Here is an 18,755-nt window from a genome sequence, read left to right as displayed (position 1 = left end):
CAAGTAGTAGAAAGTTTAAATGAGTATTCTAGGACTTGCATGAGCCATTAGAACTTGAAATAGGCATAGAGGTAGGATTATAGGAACATGAAACCCAAAAAAGGCTCGAAATGGCTTAGTTTCTCTCATTTTCATTGGCTAAGTGTCTTAAACTTGCTTAGAATCATACAACCAAGTAGTAGAAAGTTTGAATGAGTATTCTAGGACTTGCATGAGCCATTAAAACATGAAATAGGCATAGAGGTAGGATCATAGGAACATGAAACCCAAAAAAGGCTCGAAATGGCTTAGTTTATCTCATTTTCTTTGGCTAAGTGTTTAAACTTGCTTAGAATCATACAACCAAGTAGTAAAAGTTTAAATGAGTATTTAGGACTTGCATGAGCCATTAGAACTTGAAATAGGCATAGAGGTAGGATTATAGGAACATGAAACCCAAAAAAGGCTCAAATGGCTTAGTTTTCTCTTTCATTTTGGCTAAGTGTCTTAAACTTGCTTAGAATCATACAACCAAGTAGTAGAAAGTTTAAATGAGTATTCTAGGACTTGCATGAGCCATTAGAACTTGAAATAGGCATAGAGTAGGATTATAGGAACATGAAACCCAAAAAACAGCTCGAAATGGCTTAGTTTATCTCATTTTCATTGGCTAAGTGTCAAACTTGCTTAGAATCGTACAACCAAGTAGTAGAAAGTTTAAATGAGTATTCTAGGACTTGCATGAGCATTAGAACTTGAAATAGCATAGAGGTAGGATTATAGGAACATGAAACCCAAAAAAGGCTCGAAATGGCTTAGTTTCTCTCATTTTCATTGGCTAAGTGTCTTAAACTTGCTTAGAATCATACAACCAAGTAGTAAAAAGTTTAAATGAGTATTCTAGGACTTGCATGATCCATTAGAACTTGAAATAGGCATAGAGGTAGGATTATAGGAACATGAAACCCAATAAACGGCTCGAAATGGCTTAGTTTCTCTCATTTTCATTGGCTAAGTGTCTTAAACTTGCTTAGAATCATACAACCAAGTAGTAGAAAGTTTAAATGAGTATTCTAGGACTTGCATGAGCCATTAGAACTTGTAATAGGCATAGAGGTATGATTATAGGAACATGAAACCCAAAAAAGTGCTCGAAATGGCTTAGTTTTTCTCATTTTCAATTGCTAAGTGTAGTAAACTTGCTTAATCCATTCTTGTAGGAAAGTTATGACTGAATGTGAAGAAAGAGGTGAAACCAAGGCCCCGAACCAGATTTTCTTTGAGACTGTTGGTGGCAGAAAGAAAGGGTGGGTTCCTGTTTTGGGGACGAGTGCAGACCTCTATTTTGAGAGGTCTTCGAGGGGAGGAGGTAGTTCGCCCTCCAGTTGCACTCCTTCCATGTTTTCTCAGTTGTCTGCGAAGTTCGAGGAAGAGAGAGCCGAGATGCAAAGAGAACGTGAGCAGATGCAGAAGGAGAGAGAAGAGGAACGCATCGCCAGGCAAAAGGAGAGAGAGGAGGATCGCAGGGTGTATGATGAGTATCTGGCGCAGATGAGGGCGACTATGGAGACATACAGCCAGATGATGAGCCAGTGTGGTGGTTCACTCCCTTCTACCGGGCCTAGAGACCCCCCACCGGCGGTGGTGATGCGTGTGCGACTTAGGATCCTACATTAGCTTACACTATCTATCTTGTTTATATTTCGGGACGTGAAAACATATAATTTAGTTAAAACCGTTAACTTATGTTTATGTATGAATGAATTTATATTAGTGTATTTATGAATTTATATTTAATGCAAACAGGTCATTAGTGCAGAATTCGGCGCATTAGCGGACAGCTTGAGTATATATTTTGTTGGAAACAAATAGGTTAAAAACTATTCAAATACAATTAGCATTGTAATTAAAAAAAAAAGGAAATTAGCGTCCGCCTATGAAGTTAACGTCCGCTAAAAGTAATTTGAACCATGAAAAGGTCGAGGAATTAGCGACCGATTTTTACAATTAGCGTCCGAAGAGACAGACGCCAACTAGCGTCCGTTTTGTGGGTGGACGCTAGTTAGCGTCCGCCATCAAAACGGATGCTAGTTGGCGTCAGGCGGCGGAGCAGACGCTAACTTTGTAAAGGCGGTCGCTATTGTTTAGCGTCCGTCAAGCAGACGCTAATCCAACCTTTAGCGACCAGGGGTTTTGCATCAGCTATTTAGCGTCCGTCCCCGCGTTTTTACTGTCCGATTTTGTCGGACGCTACACCTAACATTCTTGTTGTGTTTTGCGCCAATCTTATGTTCTTAACACGTGGCTTTTAATTTTCTATTATTTAATAACAACAAAATAACTTAAAATAATGATAGCAATGACGTTTAAAATGATAACAACGAGATTAATAATAATTATCAATATTAATAATTAATAAGTACAACAGAAACAATAATAATCCTTTTGAATAAATGTACTAATAAATAATAGTATTAATAGTAATAATGAGTTTTAAATATAAGCATGATCTGATCTGAACTGATCTGATGTGAACTTATTTTTTCTGATCTGATCTGATCTGAAACAAGCAAAAATAAGGTGAACTAAACATAGCCTTACTAGGTAAACTATCCATTAGAGATATGCTTTAATAACTAGTGGAGTCTAACTTAACATAATTATTTATTTTTTAATTATCTATTTCTAGTTGGTAGTCTACCCAGTGGGTAGATGTATCGATCTCCGATATAGAAGTTTTTACACAGGTTGTCGTTCGGTCGAAAATAACTGCACAGCGGACCACATTCACAGAAGTGTGGAAAAATCGGTGTTGTCTATAGAGGTCGGGTTAGTAAATAGGCATTTGTGTGGGGAGGGGGGGAGCAATGTGAGTTAGTGATGTTCTTATTGCGATGACAAAGTCCTTTGCCTCGTGTTATCCTAACATTTAAGCAAGTCGTATTTTCCTTGATGCTTAGGAGGTAGAGGATGTTCTTCAAAAATCAATCTCTATATGATAGGACATGGAGATCTTTCATGATTTTGATAATAATCCAAGTACATCAATCAAGAAATATTTTAATGCTAGTAAGATCATATTTATGAAACTAATTATATATTGACTTCTTTTTACATTGGTGAATCGTACAACTAAATTGAACATAAAGCAAGAAAACACAACTACGAGCTCTTTTGGCTCTTACAGGATTCTTACTTGGTTGCAAGGAAAAAATGATAGAGATAACTTTTGCTTATCACCTACCCAAACTTTGGAAGCAGATTAGTAAGACGATTTGTAGTAGAGCATCTTCTGCTTCATCATTGTTGGGTTAAACTTTCCAGGGGTTAGCATTCTCGGCAAAAAGAGTATTCGGCTCTACGAGCTTGAATAAAATTCAAAGGAGGCACCAATAGAGGACTGCTCCACCTAGTATTTTTAAGCATCCATGATTAACATTCCTAACATCACTTTTGTTTACTTCAACATCCATATTTTTATGGAATTCCAAGTCACTCTTCTCAATGTTTTGTTCCTCCGCAGTCCACACTATCCATTTAATCAACGACCATTTCCTTTGAGAATTTAAAATCATCATCATTATTATCATTTTTTTATGAACATTTCCTCTTTTATGGGTGGTGTTGCTATAACAACACCTTCAAGCACACAATTCATGTGACTCATTGTCCTAGATGAACTATACTCGTGATTATTAACTTCACCCTTTGGAGTCACAAGACTTATAGACATCTAAGCATATTCTTTTAGTTTATGAACCTTAACTGTTGGACCCCGTTTTTACAAAGTGGCGGTATTTGTTAATTTCTAATTTGAAAGAGGAAGATAAGAGGCTTGACTTATCCTAAGCATGTGATGTGTGTGTTGGGCCCTTGGCTTAAACTGCTTGAGGGAATAAAGGTGAGTTAGTTGAAAAGGAGGCGTGGAGATCCTACTTCTAATGGCACTATTAACGGCTATGAAAGTTACTTTTAGGAGATATATATTTGAGATGTCACTTAATTAATGCTCTCTCTCTAGCTACCTTGTACTTCCGTTACTCTTTTATACAGTCATATTCTCTCTCCATTAAGACTCTGCAAAGTGGTGTTGATAATCATTGTACTTGAACGCTGATATTGACGACGGCATCGTTATAGTGGGCTGGTGGTCAAGAGCATCACCCGCGGTTTTTGCCATCGTTTGAGTTTTCCGCGTCAACAATTGTTTGTCTCTTATTTCTTTCATTTATGTTTTTATTTAAAGTTAGTCATTATTCGTTGATTTCGGTATATTGTTCTTGTTGTTGGCTTCCCAATACCTTTTGCGTACTTGGTACAAAATCGGCATAACAATTTGGCACCCACAATGGGCCCTCAACAAGATCTTTGTACGTCTTTTAACGCTTTTTTTTTCTACTAGTTCGTCTGTGTCCTTTTCTTTTTTCTGTGTTTGAAACGGCAAGAGAATGGGTAACCACTCAAGAAGTGATCGATGAACTTAACCGTATCAAGGTTGCTATGGCCACGCTGAAGGAAAGCTACGTCGCGTCATGCATGGAGAATCATAGCCTAAAATCCGCCCCACAACACTCCAAAGGAGCCAGGCCTCGTAACATCGGCGGTACCCCTAAGATTCCCTATCTGGAAGGAGAAGGGTTCAAGATTCCACTGAACCGCCACGTTCCCAAGAACGGCAACGATTCGAACAATGATGCTGAGGGCGACGATGATGCCAACGTCAATCTCTAGGGAGGCCAAGCCCAGGCGCAACCACACACTTGCTCTGATGATCCCATCCAATAGTGCCTACAACAGCTAGAAGACATGATCGCTCGGATTCCTAACGTCCCTCTCCCCGTAGAGAAAGCGATGCCGAACAGCTACGCAGATTCACCTATTGCTGATCCTATCACCATGATCAAAGTGCCAAAGCGGTGTTCCATACCAACCATGAAGCTGTATGACGACACCAAAGATCCAAACGACCATGTCGCTCAATACAAGGAGAGGATGATCACCATCTCCATCCCTAAAAGTATGCATGAGACCTGCATGTGCAAAGGTTTCGGTTCAATGCTAACAGGGCCAACTCTGGAATGGTTTATCAATCTTGGTAACGACACTATCTCTTCCTTTGCACAATTAGTTACTGCTTTTAATTTGCAGTTGGCTAGTAGCCGTAAAATAGAAAAGCAGGCTAGTGACTTACATAGAATTGTGCAAAAATCTGATAAATCCTTGAAAGAATTTGTCAACAGGTTTACCATTGAAAAGGTCTCAATCCCGAATTGCGACGCCAAGACGCCCATTGAAGCCTTTCGGCGAGGGTTGGATGAAGAATCTGACCTATACAAGGAGCTCACCAAATACCCTTGTCCGACGTTCGAGGACGCTCAAGCAAAAGCCTTGGCCCAGAGCAGGTTGGAAGAATACATGCAGTCAAGGAAAGCATACAACAATGCCGACGGTAGAAAATCTGGGCTGGCCAAACAAAGTTTGTGGCGTCCAAAGCCTTACGATTGTCCACAATAGGTTCATAGTGTCCGTCATTCCGAATCTGCCATTGATTGGAAGAGTGACCCTAGTCTGCCGCCTAAGCTCACTGAATATGGATTCAGTGTCAGCGCCTTAAGTATCGTTAACACTTTACATTCTTTAGGTGATGTTGTCAAATGGCCATTTAGGAATGATAAAGCAGCACCCATGTGACGACACAAATCCAAGTGGTGCGAGTTCCACGGAGACCATGGACATGACACCGATGAGTGTGTTGCACTAAGGCGCGAAGTGGCGCACCTCCTCAAACAAGGTCACTTAAAAGATATGATGACTGAAAGAGGGAAAGAAATGTCCTCCAAATACGACAGACGACGGTAACCTCTCATGTAGGAATGGCAACGGGTCGGACTTGGACCGGATTATGCATAATCCGACTCCGACCCTACAGAAAGTCGGATTTTAAATCCTAGTCCGACTCCGACTCTGAGATCCGACTTTGAAAATCCGAATCCGACCCGACCTAAAATCCGAACATCCGACTCCGAGATCCGACCCGACTTAAAAGCCGGACATTCGACTTAAAATCCGAACATCCGACTCCGAACCTGATCCGACTTATTTTTCTTCCAATTTTTTAATTATTTTTTCTGTGGGAAAAGCCTATATAATACAACTGGCTAAAAGTCGAAGTTAGATTATACATAAATAATACATTACATAAATAAGAAAAAATGATTGATTGACTCAAAGTCGGAGTCGGATTCGGATGTCGGATTATTTTATGAGATCCGACTCCGACCCTCCTCCGACTCGGAGTCGGATTTTTTAAACGGAGTCGGAGTCGGATTACTTTTTTGTCGGAGTCAACTCGGATTTTTTCCTTCGGATCGGAGCGGACTAGGGTCGGATTCGGATTGGATTGCCATCCCTACTCTCATGCGTCGTTACATGTCAAGGTAATCAATGTCATTAGTGGTGGATCAGATATTTGTGGACTAACTTATTATGCAGCTAAACATCACGCGAGAGACGTCCCATATCAAGACATCGTCCCTAAAGATTTTCGTCATCCACGTGACTCTGAACTCGAAGCTATGACCATAACGTTCGATGACGACGATCTCGGTGACGAGCAAGACATTCATCATAACGGTCTGATAATTTATCTTACTGTTAGTAATTGTTTACTAAAACGTGTGCTAGTGGATAATGGCAACTCAGCCAACGTTATGAAAGACGCAGTAGAAGACATGGGCATTGACATGCGCGATATCATTTGGAAACCTACTGTCCTTATCGGATTCATTGGAGAAGCCAAACACACCATGGGAGAAGTGACGCTGCCCACCTATGCCAAAGGAGTGAACATGCCCACCAAGTTCTACGTCGTGGATTGTCCATCTTCATATAACGTGATCTTGGGCAGACCTTGGATCCAAAGCGTGAAGGATGTCTCGTCGTCATATCATCAATCACTGAAGTTACCTACCAAGTGGGGAGTGCAAGAGATCAAAAGGGACAGACGGATTGCCAAGGAGTGCTACAAAAAGTCTCTCAAGCCTCGCAAGGTGGAAGCATAGCAATTACAGATGCAGACGTTGGGGGAACAAGACTTCGATGAAGAACAAGTGGCTGAAATCATACCTGACGCCGGCAAACCAGAACAAATTGTCAAAATAGGAGCGTCATTAGCCCCCAACGTCCGAGAACAGGTAATCAAATTTCTTACAACTAACGTCGATTATTTTGCATGGTCGCATGAGGATGTAACAGGTATTTACCTTGATGTCATAACGCACAAACTCAACGTCGACCCTCACTACAAAACAGTAAAGCAAAGAAGACGCAAGTTTGCGGATGATCATCAGGAGATTTCTCAGTAGCGACTTTCATGAAACTAGCAGGCCTAACATGCGACTTAATCATATCGCGAGCGAAAACCTTTGCCGCTAGACTAAAGCCGCTAATGGGTCGGTGGCCCTCACGGTAATGAATAAACTCATGATTATGCATGTCACTTACCCCTGGATCTGCTTTGATCACCCATCCCGTTTGAACAGGGTAATTCAAAAACATTATCTTAATTCTCGCTCTACATCCACATGTTTTTGTTTTCGTAGCTACACGTTCTGCTACGCTAAGATCCATGCCTTCACCCCGGTTACATCTCATATACACATACTCTCGACCACTAGACTCGAGTATATGATTTGACGAAATTACCATCACAAACCAATTTCACGTGTCCTAGATTTAACCCAAGCTTGTACTTCCTTTTTCTCAGCCCAAATTGTTTCATATGTGATTAAAATCTATATAATCACCCCCAAAATCTGGCAAATAAACCTAAAATATTTAAACATTTAACTATTTAGACAACATATAATCACTATTGACATGTAATGATCATTAACTAAATTTTTTCACGCCGATTATAATTAATTCATACAGTACGAAAATATATTCATTTTGAATTTATAATTATACAACATTAACATATTTTCACAAAAAAAATCATAAAAACTTTTATTAATTATATTTTAGATAAGCGATTTACAATAATAAGTCTTTCATCTTGTTAAAGTGGGGGAGCATATAGCAGTTCAAAATAGCGTAGTAATAGGTGGGGAGCATAGCAGTTCAGCGTACTAACACACACCGAAACGAAAAAACACTTCGTTACCATGGTAAGAAGTGAAATTTCATTTCCTCCATGGAGGAAATGAAATTTCGTTTCGTTTTCTCCATGGAGGAAACGGAACAGATCTTCGTTTTCTCCATGGAGGAAACGGAAAATCACTTCGTTACCATGGTAACGAAGTGTTTTTTGGTTGGCAACGAAGTGTTTTTTGGTTGGAGGAAACCAAAAAAAAGTTTGTTTCCTCCACCGAGGAAACGGAATAGATCTACGTTTCCTCGGTGGAGGAAACAAACTTTTAAAATGTGACCATGCGTTGGAATTTAAAGACTAACCACATTACATCCCGATGATGCTGGCGGCTTTGACGGTTCTTCGCCGGACATTGTCATAGTGGTGGTTGGTCGCCAGTGATGGTGGTTCCGGTGATGGTGAAGTTGATCGCCGGTGGTGGTGGTGCTCAAGCTGGCCCCCTATGATGGTGGTGCTCTAGTTGGCCCTCGGTCGTGGTGGAGCTCAAGTCGATCCAGGTAATGGTGGTGGTGCTCAAGTTGGTGGTGGCTCTCAAGTTGGTGGTGGTGCTCAAGTTGGTCGCCGATGGTGGTGGTGGTCGGGCAAGTGAGAAATGGGTCACAAAGTAAGAGTGAGCGAGAGTAGATGAGAAGTGAGAGAGTAAGAGTGGACTGAAAGGGGAAGGGTATGGGGGAATATAAAGAGAAAAATACGGGCGATTTTTTAATAAATACGGACGGCAAATAACGATAGGATTACCAAAAGATATAGGGTACTTAAAAGAAAAAACCATTTGAAACGTCCTCCCTCCAGGCTCCACATGTCAGCCCCCCGGCTGCTTTGCGTCTCTGTTTGAGCTAAAGAGAGAGAAAAATAGGGGTTGTACTATGTTTTAATCGGATGAATAAGGGGATTAATGCCCAAAATTTCCAATTAAGGCAATGGATTCATCTTCAACCCTAACAATATTATTCATAATCACCCAATTTTGGAGCCAAAAAAATTGTGGGCAAATGCGTGAAATTTCTGGGTTTTTTCAACAACTCTTAAAAACAACAAACAAAATTGCATTAAAAGCACAAACGCCTTTGTCTTTCCCACTTCCTCTTTTTCTTCCTTTTCGTCTTCTTCTCATTCTTTGTTTTTCTTGTTGCTTTTAATGGAGGCTTCTAAAAATGCACATTCTGGGTATGTTTTTTTGACATTCTTATATCTATTTGTTCGTTTTGTTTGATGTTGTTGCAAATTTTGTGAATGATTTTGCTGAATTTCTGGATATAGTAGATTAAGGTTTCAGCTTTGCAGATTAATGGAGTTATCATCTGAATTTCTTGTTAGATTCTATAAAATGAGTGTTGTTTAGGTTAGCTTTCTATGGGGACTTAGTACATTTCTAATATATGTATATGTACATATGCAGAAGCGTAAGAGGTATCATCATTTTAATGACATGCACTGATGTTACATTTCTAAGATTTTTGCATATGTTGGTTGTTTAAGAAATCAGCTATGATCATCAATATCCATTATAAACTAGTCATGTGGGTCTTATTATATTCGTCTTATATGAATTTTCAAGACACCAACATTTTACTAATAGATAAGTAGAAATATTGATTTTAACAATTGTACATTAGAAAATGTGAAACCTCATATGATGCAAAACAGAGGTAGTGTTAATTAATATTAATCTCAAGTGAAATAGCTTCTTAAGGGTGGTTAGAGACTTAGCATTGTGTTGGGCTGATGCAAGGCTCTTACGAGAGGCATACTTTTGATGTGTGAGGCCTAGCAAATTATGGTTTCAAAATTGTTCCCACCAAACTCATGAGACGAAATTTAGCTAGCCGAATGGTCTCACTGTTGGCTGAGTTACAGTCTAGACATGGATGAGAGTATGAGACATATTGGTGGGGTTCTTAAATCATGACATGGTTGTTTCGACTATTAAGAGTACGTTCTCTTCACCTTGAAAAAATAAGTTTTAGGACTAATAATAAGTTCAGTTAAGTTTTAACCCCTTATAAAATGAACTTCAATAAATTCAAATCAATTCAGATTAGCTTATAAATTGATTTCAGATCCACTATGGTTTTGGTGGAGAGAACGCACCCTACATCATCATTCTTTTTCTTTGTTCCCTTTTTAAATTTAGAGCATGTGATTAGCTGAGAAGTTTCTTGATGTTGGTATCTGCTGGGCACTTGGAAGGGCACATACATGTGTTTTCTATTTGTCCCTACTGAGTATTACATAGTAAGCAGGTAATTGTAAATAAGTGTTAAGCTATGCTCTATTTACGTACCCGCTTTATGTTGTGAGAGGAGCAGCTCTTCATTCATCAATTTAGCGAAGCTCTTTGATCGAGAGAATTGATGTGGATTTATTATAAATTGTTAACTTTGTTTGGTGACCATTGCTTCATAGGGGTCAATATTGGTGAAAATCAGATTTTACTCTTACCTATTCTTTCTGATTGCAGGATGTGATTCTTGGACAAGTTTTCTTCTTCTTAACCCAGTTTGGTTAACAAATAGTCTAAATGGAAATTTTCATGAATTTCTTTTCTTGGCTGTAACTTGCTTTGAATGTCATTACGCCCAATCTATCACTTTGATGAAATCTTTGCAGCAGATAGTAGTTTGCGTCGGTAGTCATGTGCTAGTGAGTTCTGTTAGCCTGACTTCTACTAGCACATTTTGTGAATGTAGTTAGTAGACCACTCCCACCTTCTGATTTTGTCGAGTATGCAGGTAGACGAAAGGTGAACTTAGGAGTTACTTAGTTCAGTATTTGACCTTAGGTTCAGGGTACTTCTGTTTTGTTTTATTATGTTTATTTTAGTTCCCATTCTGCAATCTAGCTTAGGCTGTTTAATTGCTTACAATTTCTTATAATGTCAAATTTTCCAAATTCCAATACAACCTTCAACCTTGTCCTCTAAGATTCCAGGTTTTATACAGCACTTAACTTCACCTGTCCTTCGCAGATCTTAGATTCTTGTCTCTGAATCCATGTCACACAGCTTAGTCATTTGGGTTTATGCTATTGGATTTCATGTTTGCACTCTTTTATTTTTCCTCCTTGATCTATGTCTAAGAAGTTTGCAAGATTACCTTCTTGATTATTAATTGCTCTCTTCTCATCTTATATATTCGACATGTTTAGTTTGGCTGACAAGTTTGCTAGGAAAATACCAGCAGTGAAGCCTATAGTAAGAAGTAGGACCTTTGGATCCTTGTTTTCTTTAACTGCTCAAGGTAGCATCTATTCTTGCTTCTAATCTTCACATGATTTTTCTACTTCGTAAAATTCATATGTAATATCTTGTTGAATGTGGCTTTACTTTCAATTACAGACTTCCGATCCTTAAATATACAAAAGCATGTAAATGACAATAACTCGTCAAGAGGAGTAGCGGAAGTTTGCGGGAAACATGTAAATTCACAAAAAGAATCACAAGCAAAGGCTGCAACTATTTGTATTCCTTCCAAAACTCATTTTCGATGGAGAAAACTTTACAAAACATGGAAAAAGAAATCACTTAAACACCTATCAAGTTCAAGTTCTGTAAAAAAGATATGCAGTAAAGTGCTTCGAAGGGAAGATAATGTGCCGACCCCACATGTCGATGCTGGTTTGTGCCAAATGAAGGCTTCTTGGAAGATCTTCTCCTTTTCTGACCTTCAAAAGGCAACCAACAATTTTAGTGAAGGTTTTTGCCTTGTCCAAAACTTGAAATTCAATTTCAAAAAAAAAACACTTGGAAACTATTATTATTATTATAAAAGAAGTCTTGAGTTATAATACTTTGAGCAAGAAAAGCACTCGGAGCTAAATGTGTATTCCCTTGCATGTTCTTCCTACCATGCAGAGAACTTGATTGGAAAAGGTGGCTTTGCAGAAGTTCATAAAGGGTGTTTAAAAGGAGGACAGCTGGTGGCTGTCAAGCGCCTAACTATAGAAACACATGAAGAAAGGGCTACTAGCTTTCTTTCGGAGCTCGGTATCATTGCGCATGTAGATCATCCTAATACAGCTAAATTAATTGGCTATGGTGTAGAGAGGGGACTCTACATTGTTTTGGAATTGTCGTCTCTTGGGAGTCTGGGCACTCTTCTGAATGGTTTGTTGAGATTTTTTCTTTTCCAAAACGCAGTAATATAATATGGATTTCTCTACCTAGTTTCCTTTATTGATTTAGCAGGTTCAAAGGAAAACTTACAGTGGGGAATTAGGTATAAAATTGCATTAGGGACTGCTGATGGTCTCATGTATCTTCATGAGGAGTGTCAAAGGAGAATTATCCACAGAGACATCAAAGCTGATAATATATTGCTTACTGAGAACTATGAGCCTCAGGTATACTTGGGACTTCAAAGCTGAGATAAATGGTTGACATTATAGGCTTTACAGCCCCACTAATTTTCATCACCCCTTGCACTCAAATATGCTAATACTCCTTAGAGTTTATTGCATATTATTCTCTTTGTATTTGTAAAGATCAGTAAATGGATATATAAATGTATCATACACTTTTATCCAGATATGTGACTTTGGACTTGCAAAATGGTTACCAAGACAATGGACTCATCACAATATAACCAAATTTGAAGGCACTTTTGGGTATGTGAGATGATCAAGATCCTATATAACAATGTACATTTTTCACTTCTGATATATTCCTCTGATGGCAGTTATTTTGCTCCGGAGTACTTCATGCACGGCATAGTGGATGAGAAAACTGATGTCTATTCTTTTGGGGTGCTGCTTTTGGAGCTTATTACAGGACGCAGAGCTTTCAGCAATGAAAATCAAAGCATTCTGCTATGGGTTTGTTTCCCCTTTGCAACTTCTTTAGTCAATGCTTCATACCTTGTTAATTGTTATTGTGTTTTGTACTGTGGCGTATTTAACTTGGATGTTACAACTCTTTGTGATCAGGCCAAACCTTTTCTTGATGAACATGACCTGAAGCAGCTTGTTGATCCCATGCTTGGTGATGACTATGATGAAGAGGAGTTGGATCGCATGGTCTTGACTGCCGCCCTGTGTACACAACAAACTTCAGTTTTACGGCCCCGAATGAATCAGGTGAGTAATTTTTCCTCTAACTGCCTGGTGAACTGTGAAACGAGTGACTTGCGATCAGCGCGAGTGGTGCGCCCGCACCAAGTAAAGGTGTGCCCGCACCAGGTCAGGTGCGCCCGCACCAAGGAGGGGTGCGCCCGCACACTCGTCACGACGGATTTTCAGTTGTTGAGGCAGAAGCAAATGGTGCGCCCGCACATTTGTCTGGTGCGCCCGCACCAGAAGCCGGTGCGCCCGCACCAAAAGGTGGTGCGCCCGCACCTATCGGGAATTCGGCTTATTCCCGGTTTTCTGTTTCTCGTTTAATGAAGGGTATAAATAGTGCCCTAATTGTACGCTTAGAAAACAACCACAAATTAGAGAGAGAGATTAGAGAGAAACACAATAGAGGAGATTAGAGAGAGTCTTTGAGATTCAATTGAATTGAATCTTGCCTATTGTACTTGTAATCATCTCGTTCATAGTGAAACAATCTTTTCCCCTGCCTTGAGGACGTAGCTATCAAATTGATAGTGAACCTCGTTAAATCTTGTGTGTTCTTTATTCGCTTTCTTGAGTTTATTGCTTTGTTAATCGCTTCCGTTGCAACAAACTTGGTATCAGAGCTTGAGATTAAAATCAGCGTTAGGGTTTTGGGAAGATGAATACGTTGAACTCAAAGATTGATAAGTTTACGGGGAGGAACAGTTTTGGGCTATGGCAGATAAAGATGCGTGCTTTGTTGAAGCAACAAGGCATCTGGAAACCTCTTGTCAAGAGTGACAAGAGTGGAGCGGCTGGAGGCCCTAGCGAGGCCGAATTAGAGGCGATGGAGGAGAAGGCTCACTCCACGATTTTGCTGTGCTTGGCAGACGATGTGATCACAGAAGTTGCAGATGAGATCACTGCGGGCAGTCTGTGGGCGAAGTTGGAGAGTCTCTACATGACGAAGTCACTCACCAACAAGTTGCTTTTGAAGCAACGGCTGTTTGCCTTGCGTATGCAAGGAGGTACGTCTCTAAGAGATCATTTAGATCAACTTAATACTATTTTACTTGATTTGCGTAATATAGATGTTAAGATTGAGGATGAAGATGCTGCTTTGATTTTGCTTGTTTCACTTCCACATTCATATGAGAACTTTGTTGAGTCATTTGTTGTTGGGAGAGAGACTGTGACCCTAGAGGAGGTGAAGTCAGCACTTTTTACTAGGGAGTTGCGCCAGAAGGCGGCAACGACTGAGAGTGGTGGAGATTCAGGGGCTGGGTTGGTGGTGAACTCGGCTAAGGGGAAGGGTCCTAAGAAGAAGAAAAATTCTAAGGGTAAAGAGACCAATCCTAGGAATGTCTGTCACTATTGTAAAGAACCTGGCCATTGGAAGAATAAGTGTCCCAAGAATCCTAAAGCTTCCAATGCTAACATTGCACAACAGGATACGAAATATGACTCCGAAGAGGACCTAGCATTAGCTGCTGTTGATATGCCTAGTCCGTCTGATCGTTGGATTTTAGATTCGGGGTGTTCTTACCATATGTGTCCAAATCGTGATTGGTTTACTTCTTATGAGTCCTGTGATGGTGGTAATGTTACTATGGGTAATGATGCTGCTTGTAAGGTTGTAGGAAGGGGTTCCATCAAGATAAAGACTTTGGGGGTGAGATTCGTACATTGATGAATGTTAGACATGTTCCACAGTTAAAGAAAAATCTGATTTCTCTAGGTGTCTTAGATGAAGGAGGGTTTACTTTTTCTGGCTCGGATGGGGAACTATGTGTGTGGAAAGGTTCGAAGGTGGTGCTTAAGAGCACTAAGTTGGGTACTCTGTATGTTTACAAGGTACTACTCTGACTGGTTCTGCTAATGTTGCATCTACAAGTTCTGAGGAGATGACTAAGTTGTGGCATAGACGACTTGGGCATATGGGTGAGCGAGGGATGCAGATATTATCCAAGATGAACCTTCTTTGTGGCCACAAGGTGAAGAACCTGGAGTTTTGTGAGCACTGTGTGTTGGGTAAGCAACACAGGACTAAGTTTGGTAAGGGGCTGCACATAACTAAGGCGACGCTGGATTATATTCACTCAGATTGCTGGGGGCCTGCTCGGGTAGAAGGTATAGGAGGATTCAGTTATTTTGTGACTTTTATTGATGATTTCTCCAGGTACTGTTGGCTTTATTGTTTAAAGCATAAGGGAGAGGCCTTTAAGACTTTTGTGCAATGGAAAGTCTTAGTGGAAAATCAGACAGGAAAGAAGGTTAAGAGGCTACGTACGGATAATGGTTTAGAATTTGTTAATGATGAGTTCAATGAGCTTTGCAGGGACACAGGGATAGTGAGACATCGCACTGTCAGGAAAACACCACAGCAGAATGGTGTTGCAGAGCGCATGAACCAGACTTTGCTAGAGAGAGTTCGATGCATGCTTTCTAATGCAGGGTTGACTAGGAAGTACTGGAGTGAAGCCGTGAAAACGGCATGTTATCTGATAAACCGTGGTCCTCATACAGGTATTGACTGCAAGGTACCTTATGAGGTATGGTCTGGGAGAAGTGCTGAGTATTCTGGTTTGCGTGTTTTTGGTTGTATGGTCTATTATCATGTGAATGAGGGTAAACTTGAACCAAGGGCTAAGAAGGGTTGTTTTTTGGGATATGGAGATGGTGTGAAGGGTTACAGGATTTGGTCCCCATCAGAAGGGCGTATTATACTTAGTAGAGATGTTACTTTTGATGAAAACACTATGTTTGTATCTGCTAACAAACCTGCAGGTGATACTGATGAGAGCACAGATAAAGGATCTGAGCAAGTAGTTGCTCCAGATCCTACTCCACAGGTTCGAACTCAGGGGAAGGATAATGAGGCTCCAGTGAGTTCTCCCATTGTGGAGACTAGTCAGAGGGATGTAGCTGTTGTTGATGAAACAGCTGATGTTGAGTCTGATCATGAGGAAACTGTTGTTGAAGGTCAGAAACGACCTAGGAAAAAGCCGCAGAGACTGATTGAACAGATAGAGGGCAGGAATGTTCCTGGCCGAAACTGCTGTGTAGAGGAGATGATTGGTTATGCATTACATGTAGCTGAAGATATTGAGTCTCATTTATGGGAATGATACTGAGTGTTTGGTGACCGGATATTCTGATTCGGACTATGCGGGTGATATAGACACTAGAAGATCGATGACTGGGTATGTATACACTCTAGGAGGTTCTGTGGTTAGTTGGAAGGCTACTTTGCAGTCTTCAGTGACTTTGTCTACTACGGAGGCTGAGTACATGGCTTTGACTGCTGCAGCAAAGGAGGGTATATGGTTACGTGGTCTGGTTAGTGATCTGGGTCTTCACCATGATCGTGCTACTGTGTATTGTGATAGCTTGAGTGCTATTTGTCTTGCTAAGGATCAGGTGCACCATGATAGGACTAAACACATTGATGTAAGGTACCATTTCTGAGGAGTGAGAAGAGGATAGTGGTGAAGAAAGTTGGGACTGCAGACAATCCAGCTGATATGTTCACCAAGCCAGTTCCAGTTCGCAAGTTCAAACATTGCTTGGACTTGTTGAACGTTGATAGTCACATTTGATCTTGTGAGAGGTTGTGCCTCAAGGTGGAGGCAATCCCGGCCCCGGGATAAAGTGGGCAAGCCCGGCATCGGGTTAAAGATGCAATTGCAGGAGGGGAAAGAGTATCTCGAGTACTGTTGAAGAGATACATGTTTTGGTTGATTGTTTTGAGGTGGAGTTGTGTGGCAGATGCAAGTCAAGGTGGAGATTTGTGAAACGAGTGACTTGCGATCAGCGCGAGTGGTGCGCCCGCACCAAGTAAAGGTGTGCCCGCACCAGGTCAGGTGCGCCCGCACCAAGGAGGGGTGCGCCCGCACACTCGTCACGACGGATTTTCAGTTGTTGAGGCAGAAGCAAATGGTGCGCCCGCACATTTGTCTGGTGCGCCCGCACCAGAAGCCGGTGCGCCCGCACCAAAAGGTGGTGCGCCCGCACCTATCGGGAATTCGGCTTATTCCGGTTTTCTGTTCTCGTTTAATGAAGGGTATAAATAGTGCCCTAATTGTACGCTTAGAAAACAACCACAAATTAGAGAGAGAGATTAGAGAGAAACACAATAGAGGAGATTAGAGAGAGTCTTTGAGATTCAATTGAATTGAATCTTGCCTATTGTACTTGTAATCATCTCGTTCATAGTGAAACAATCTTTTCCCCTGCCTTGAGGACGTAGCTATCAAATTGATAGTGAACCTCGTTAAATCTTGTGTGTTCTTTATTCGCTTTCTTGAGTTTATTGCTTTGTTAATCGCTTCCGTTGCAACATGAACCATCACATTGGTTTGATATCCTTAACAGACCACAATCACCTAATGGGTATGTAGGACTATAACTAATTCAGGTATATATCACAAAGGACAAATTCACACCACCATGAAATTTCAACAATTCCCAATCTTCTTTAAATAGTTTCAACTATGGAATAACTCATAATAGTTCCTATTTATTATGAGTGTTTCCCATAGCATTGCGATATGATTTATAACTTATTGAACAGGTAAAAACATCTTTAATTTAGAGGATTATTGCTCCTCCCTCTCCTTTTTGGCTATCACTCCCTTTTTTTCCCTTATTCAACTAGTTATAAATCATGCGAGACTGTTTTAGGAAGGCATCCTCCAAAGTTGGAACTGTTCCATGTTAACCAATAGCTGACTTGGTTAAAAGAATAGAAGTAATAGCTTGGACTGATCATGTCAATTTTTCTTTTTGACAAATTACCTGCTCTTGTGCTGAAGATATCGGTTTAATGACAGCAGATGTGAGCTTGGCGTGTGTGGTTCTTCTGTCTTGGGCTGGCTCTCTAATATTTTCATTGAATGCAGGTCGTTATTCTGCTCAGAGGTGACGATCATGATCCCAAGAATGCGAACAGAACCCAAATCCAGAATCTTCGTAGAACATACTCAGAAGAGCTCTTGGATGCCAAAGAATACAACTCAACAAAGCAACTAAATGACCTTCGACGCATTAGACAGGTTGCCTTTGCTTCCATGGAGTGAATGAAACCTTTATCTAAGTAGTCTTCAGGTATTGCAGAGACAAAGTAGTCATGACCTCCCATTCGATTCTTTTTCTTGACAGTTATAGTTGTATAATGTATATGTTCACCTCAAAGTAACCGCAACAACGGGTGTGTATATATCACAGAATTGGCTTTGCATGTTCAGATTGGAAAGAGCATGAGCACATTACCGTTATAATTCCAAATTATGCCTCCATTTGATTAATTTTTCTTGCTCTATTAGTCACCAAACTTTCTCTTTTGCCAAAGCATATTTAGATTTTCTTCAAAGCTTTGCACCGGCTTCACCGCTGTAGTTTATAGACATATCCTTCTATATATCTAATTTAGTATGAGAACTTCTAGCATAATGAAAATGTAGCATGAGGGTGCGCAACTAGGTATTCCCATTCACACTCCCATTGTGTATCATGCATTATGCCAACTGCCAAGTATGCAAAAATACATGTCACATAAGATTAGACTAGCAAAATAAACCTGAATCAAACCCAA

General features: G+C 40.4%; 1 protein-coding gene across 2 annotated transcripts; it reads left to right on the top strand.

Annotated features, from left to right (window-relative positions):
- The first annotated feature begins 8,907 nt into the window (after nt 1-8,907).
- Nucleotides 8,908-18,468, top strand: LOC104891040 (receptor-like cytosolic serine/threonine-protein kinase RBK2). Of its 2 annotated transcripts, none has more exons than XM_010676682.4 (9): nt 8,908-9,298; nt 11,279-11,370; nt 11,469-11,825; nt 11,985-12,236; nt 12,315-12,472; nt 12,657-12,736; nt 12,808-12,943; nt 13,055-13,204; nt 18,064-18,468. In XM_010676682.4, exons 1-9 carry the CDS (start codon nt 9,270-9,272, stop codon nt 18,238-18,240), a joined length of 1,431 nt encoding a protein of 476 aa, XP_010674984.2. In that variant the 5' UTR covers nt 8,908-9,269; the 3' UTR covers nt 18,241-18,468. The 2 variants fall into 2 exon arrangements, with proteins under 2 accessions (XP_010674984.2, XP_010674985.2); XM_010676683.4 differs by having other exon boundaries at nt 8,909-9,298; nt 12,318-12,472.
- Nucleotides 18,469-18,755: the final 287 nt, after the last annotated feature.

Source organism: Beta vulgaris, chromosome 4, assembly GCF_026745355.1.
Source record: "Beta vulgaris subsp. vulgaris cultivar EL10 chromosome 4, EL10.2, whole genome shotgun sequence".
NCBI lineage: Eukaryota > Viridiplantae > Streptophyta > Magnoliopsida > Caryophyllales > Amaranthaceae > Beta > Beta vulgaris.
The sequence above is the reverse complement of the archived record's forward strand: the minus strand, read 5'-3'. Positions and strand labels throughout refer to the sequence as shown.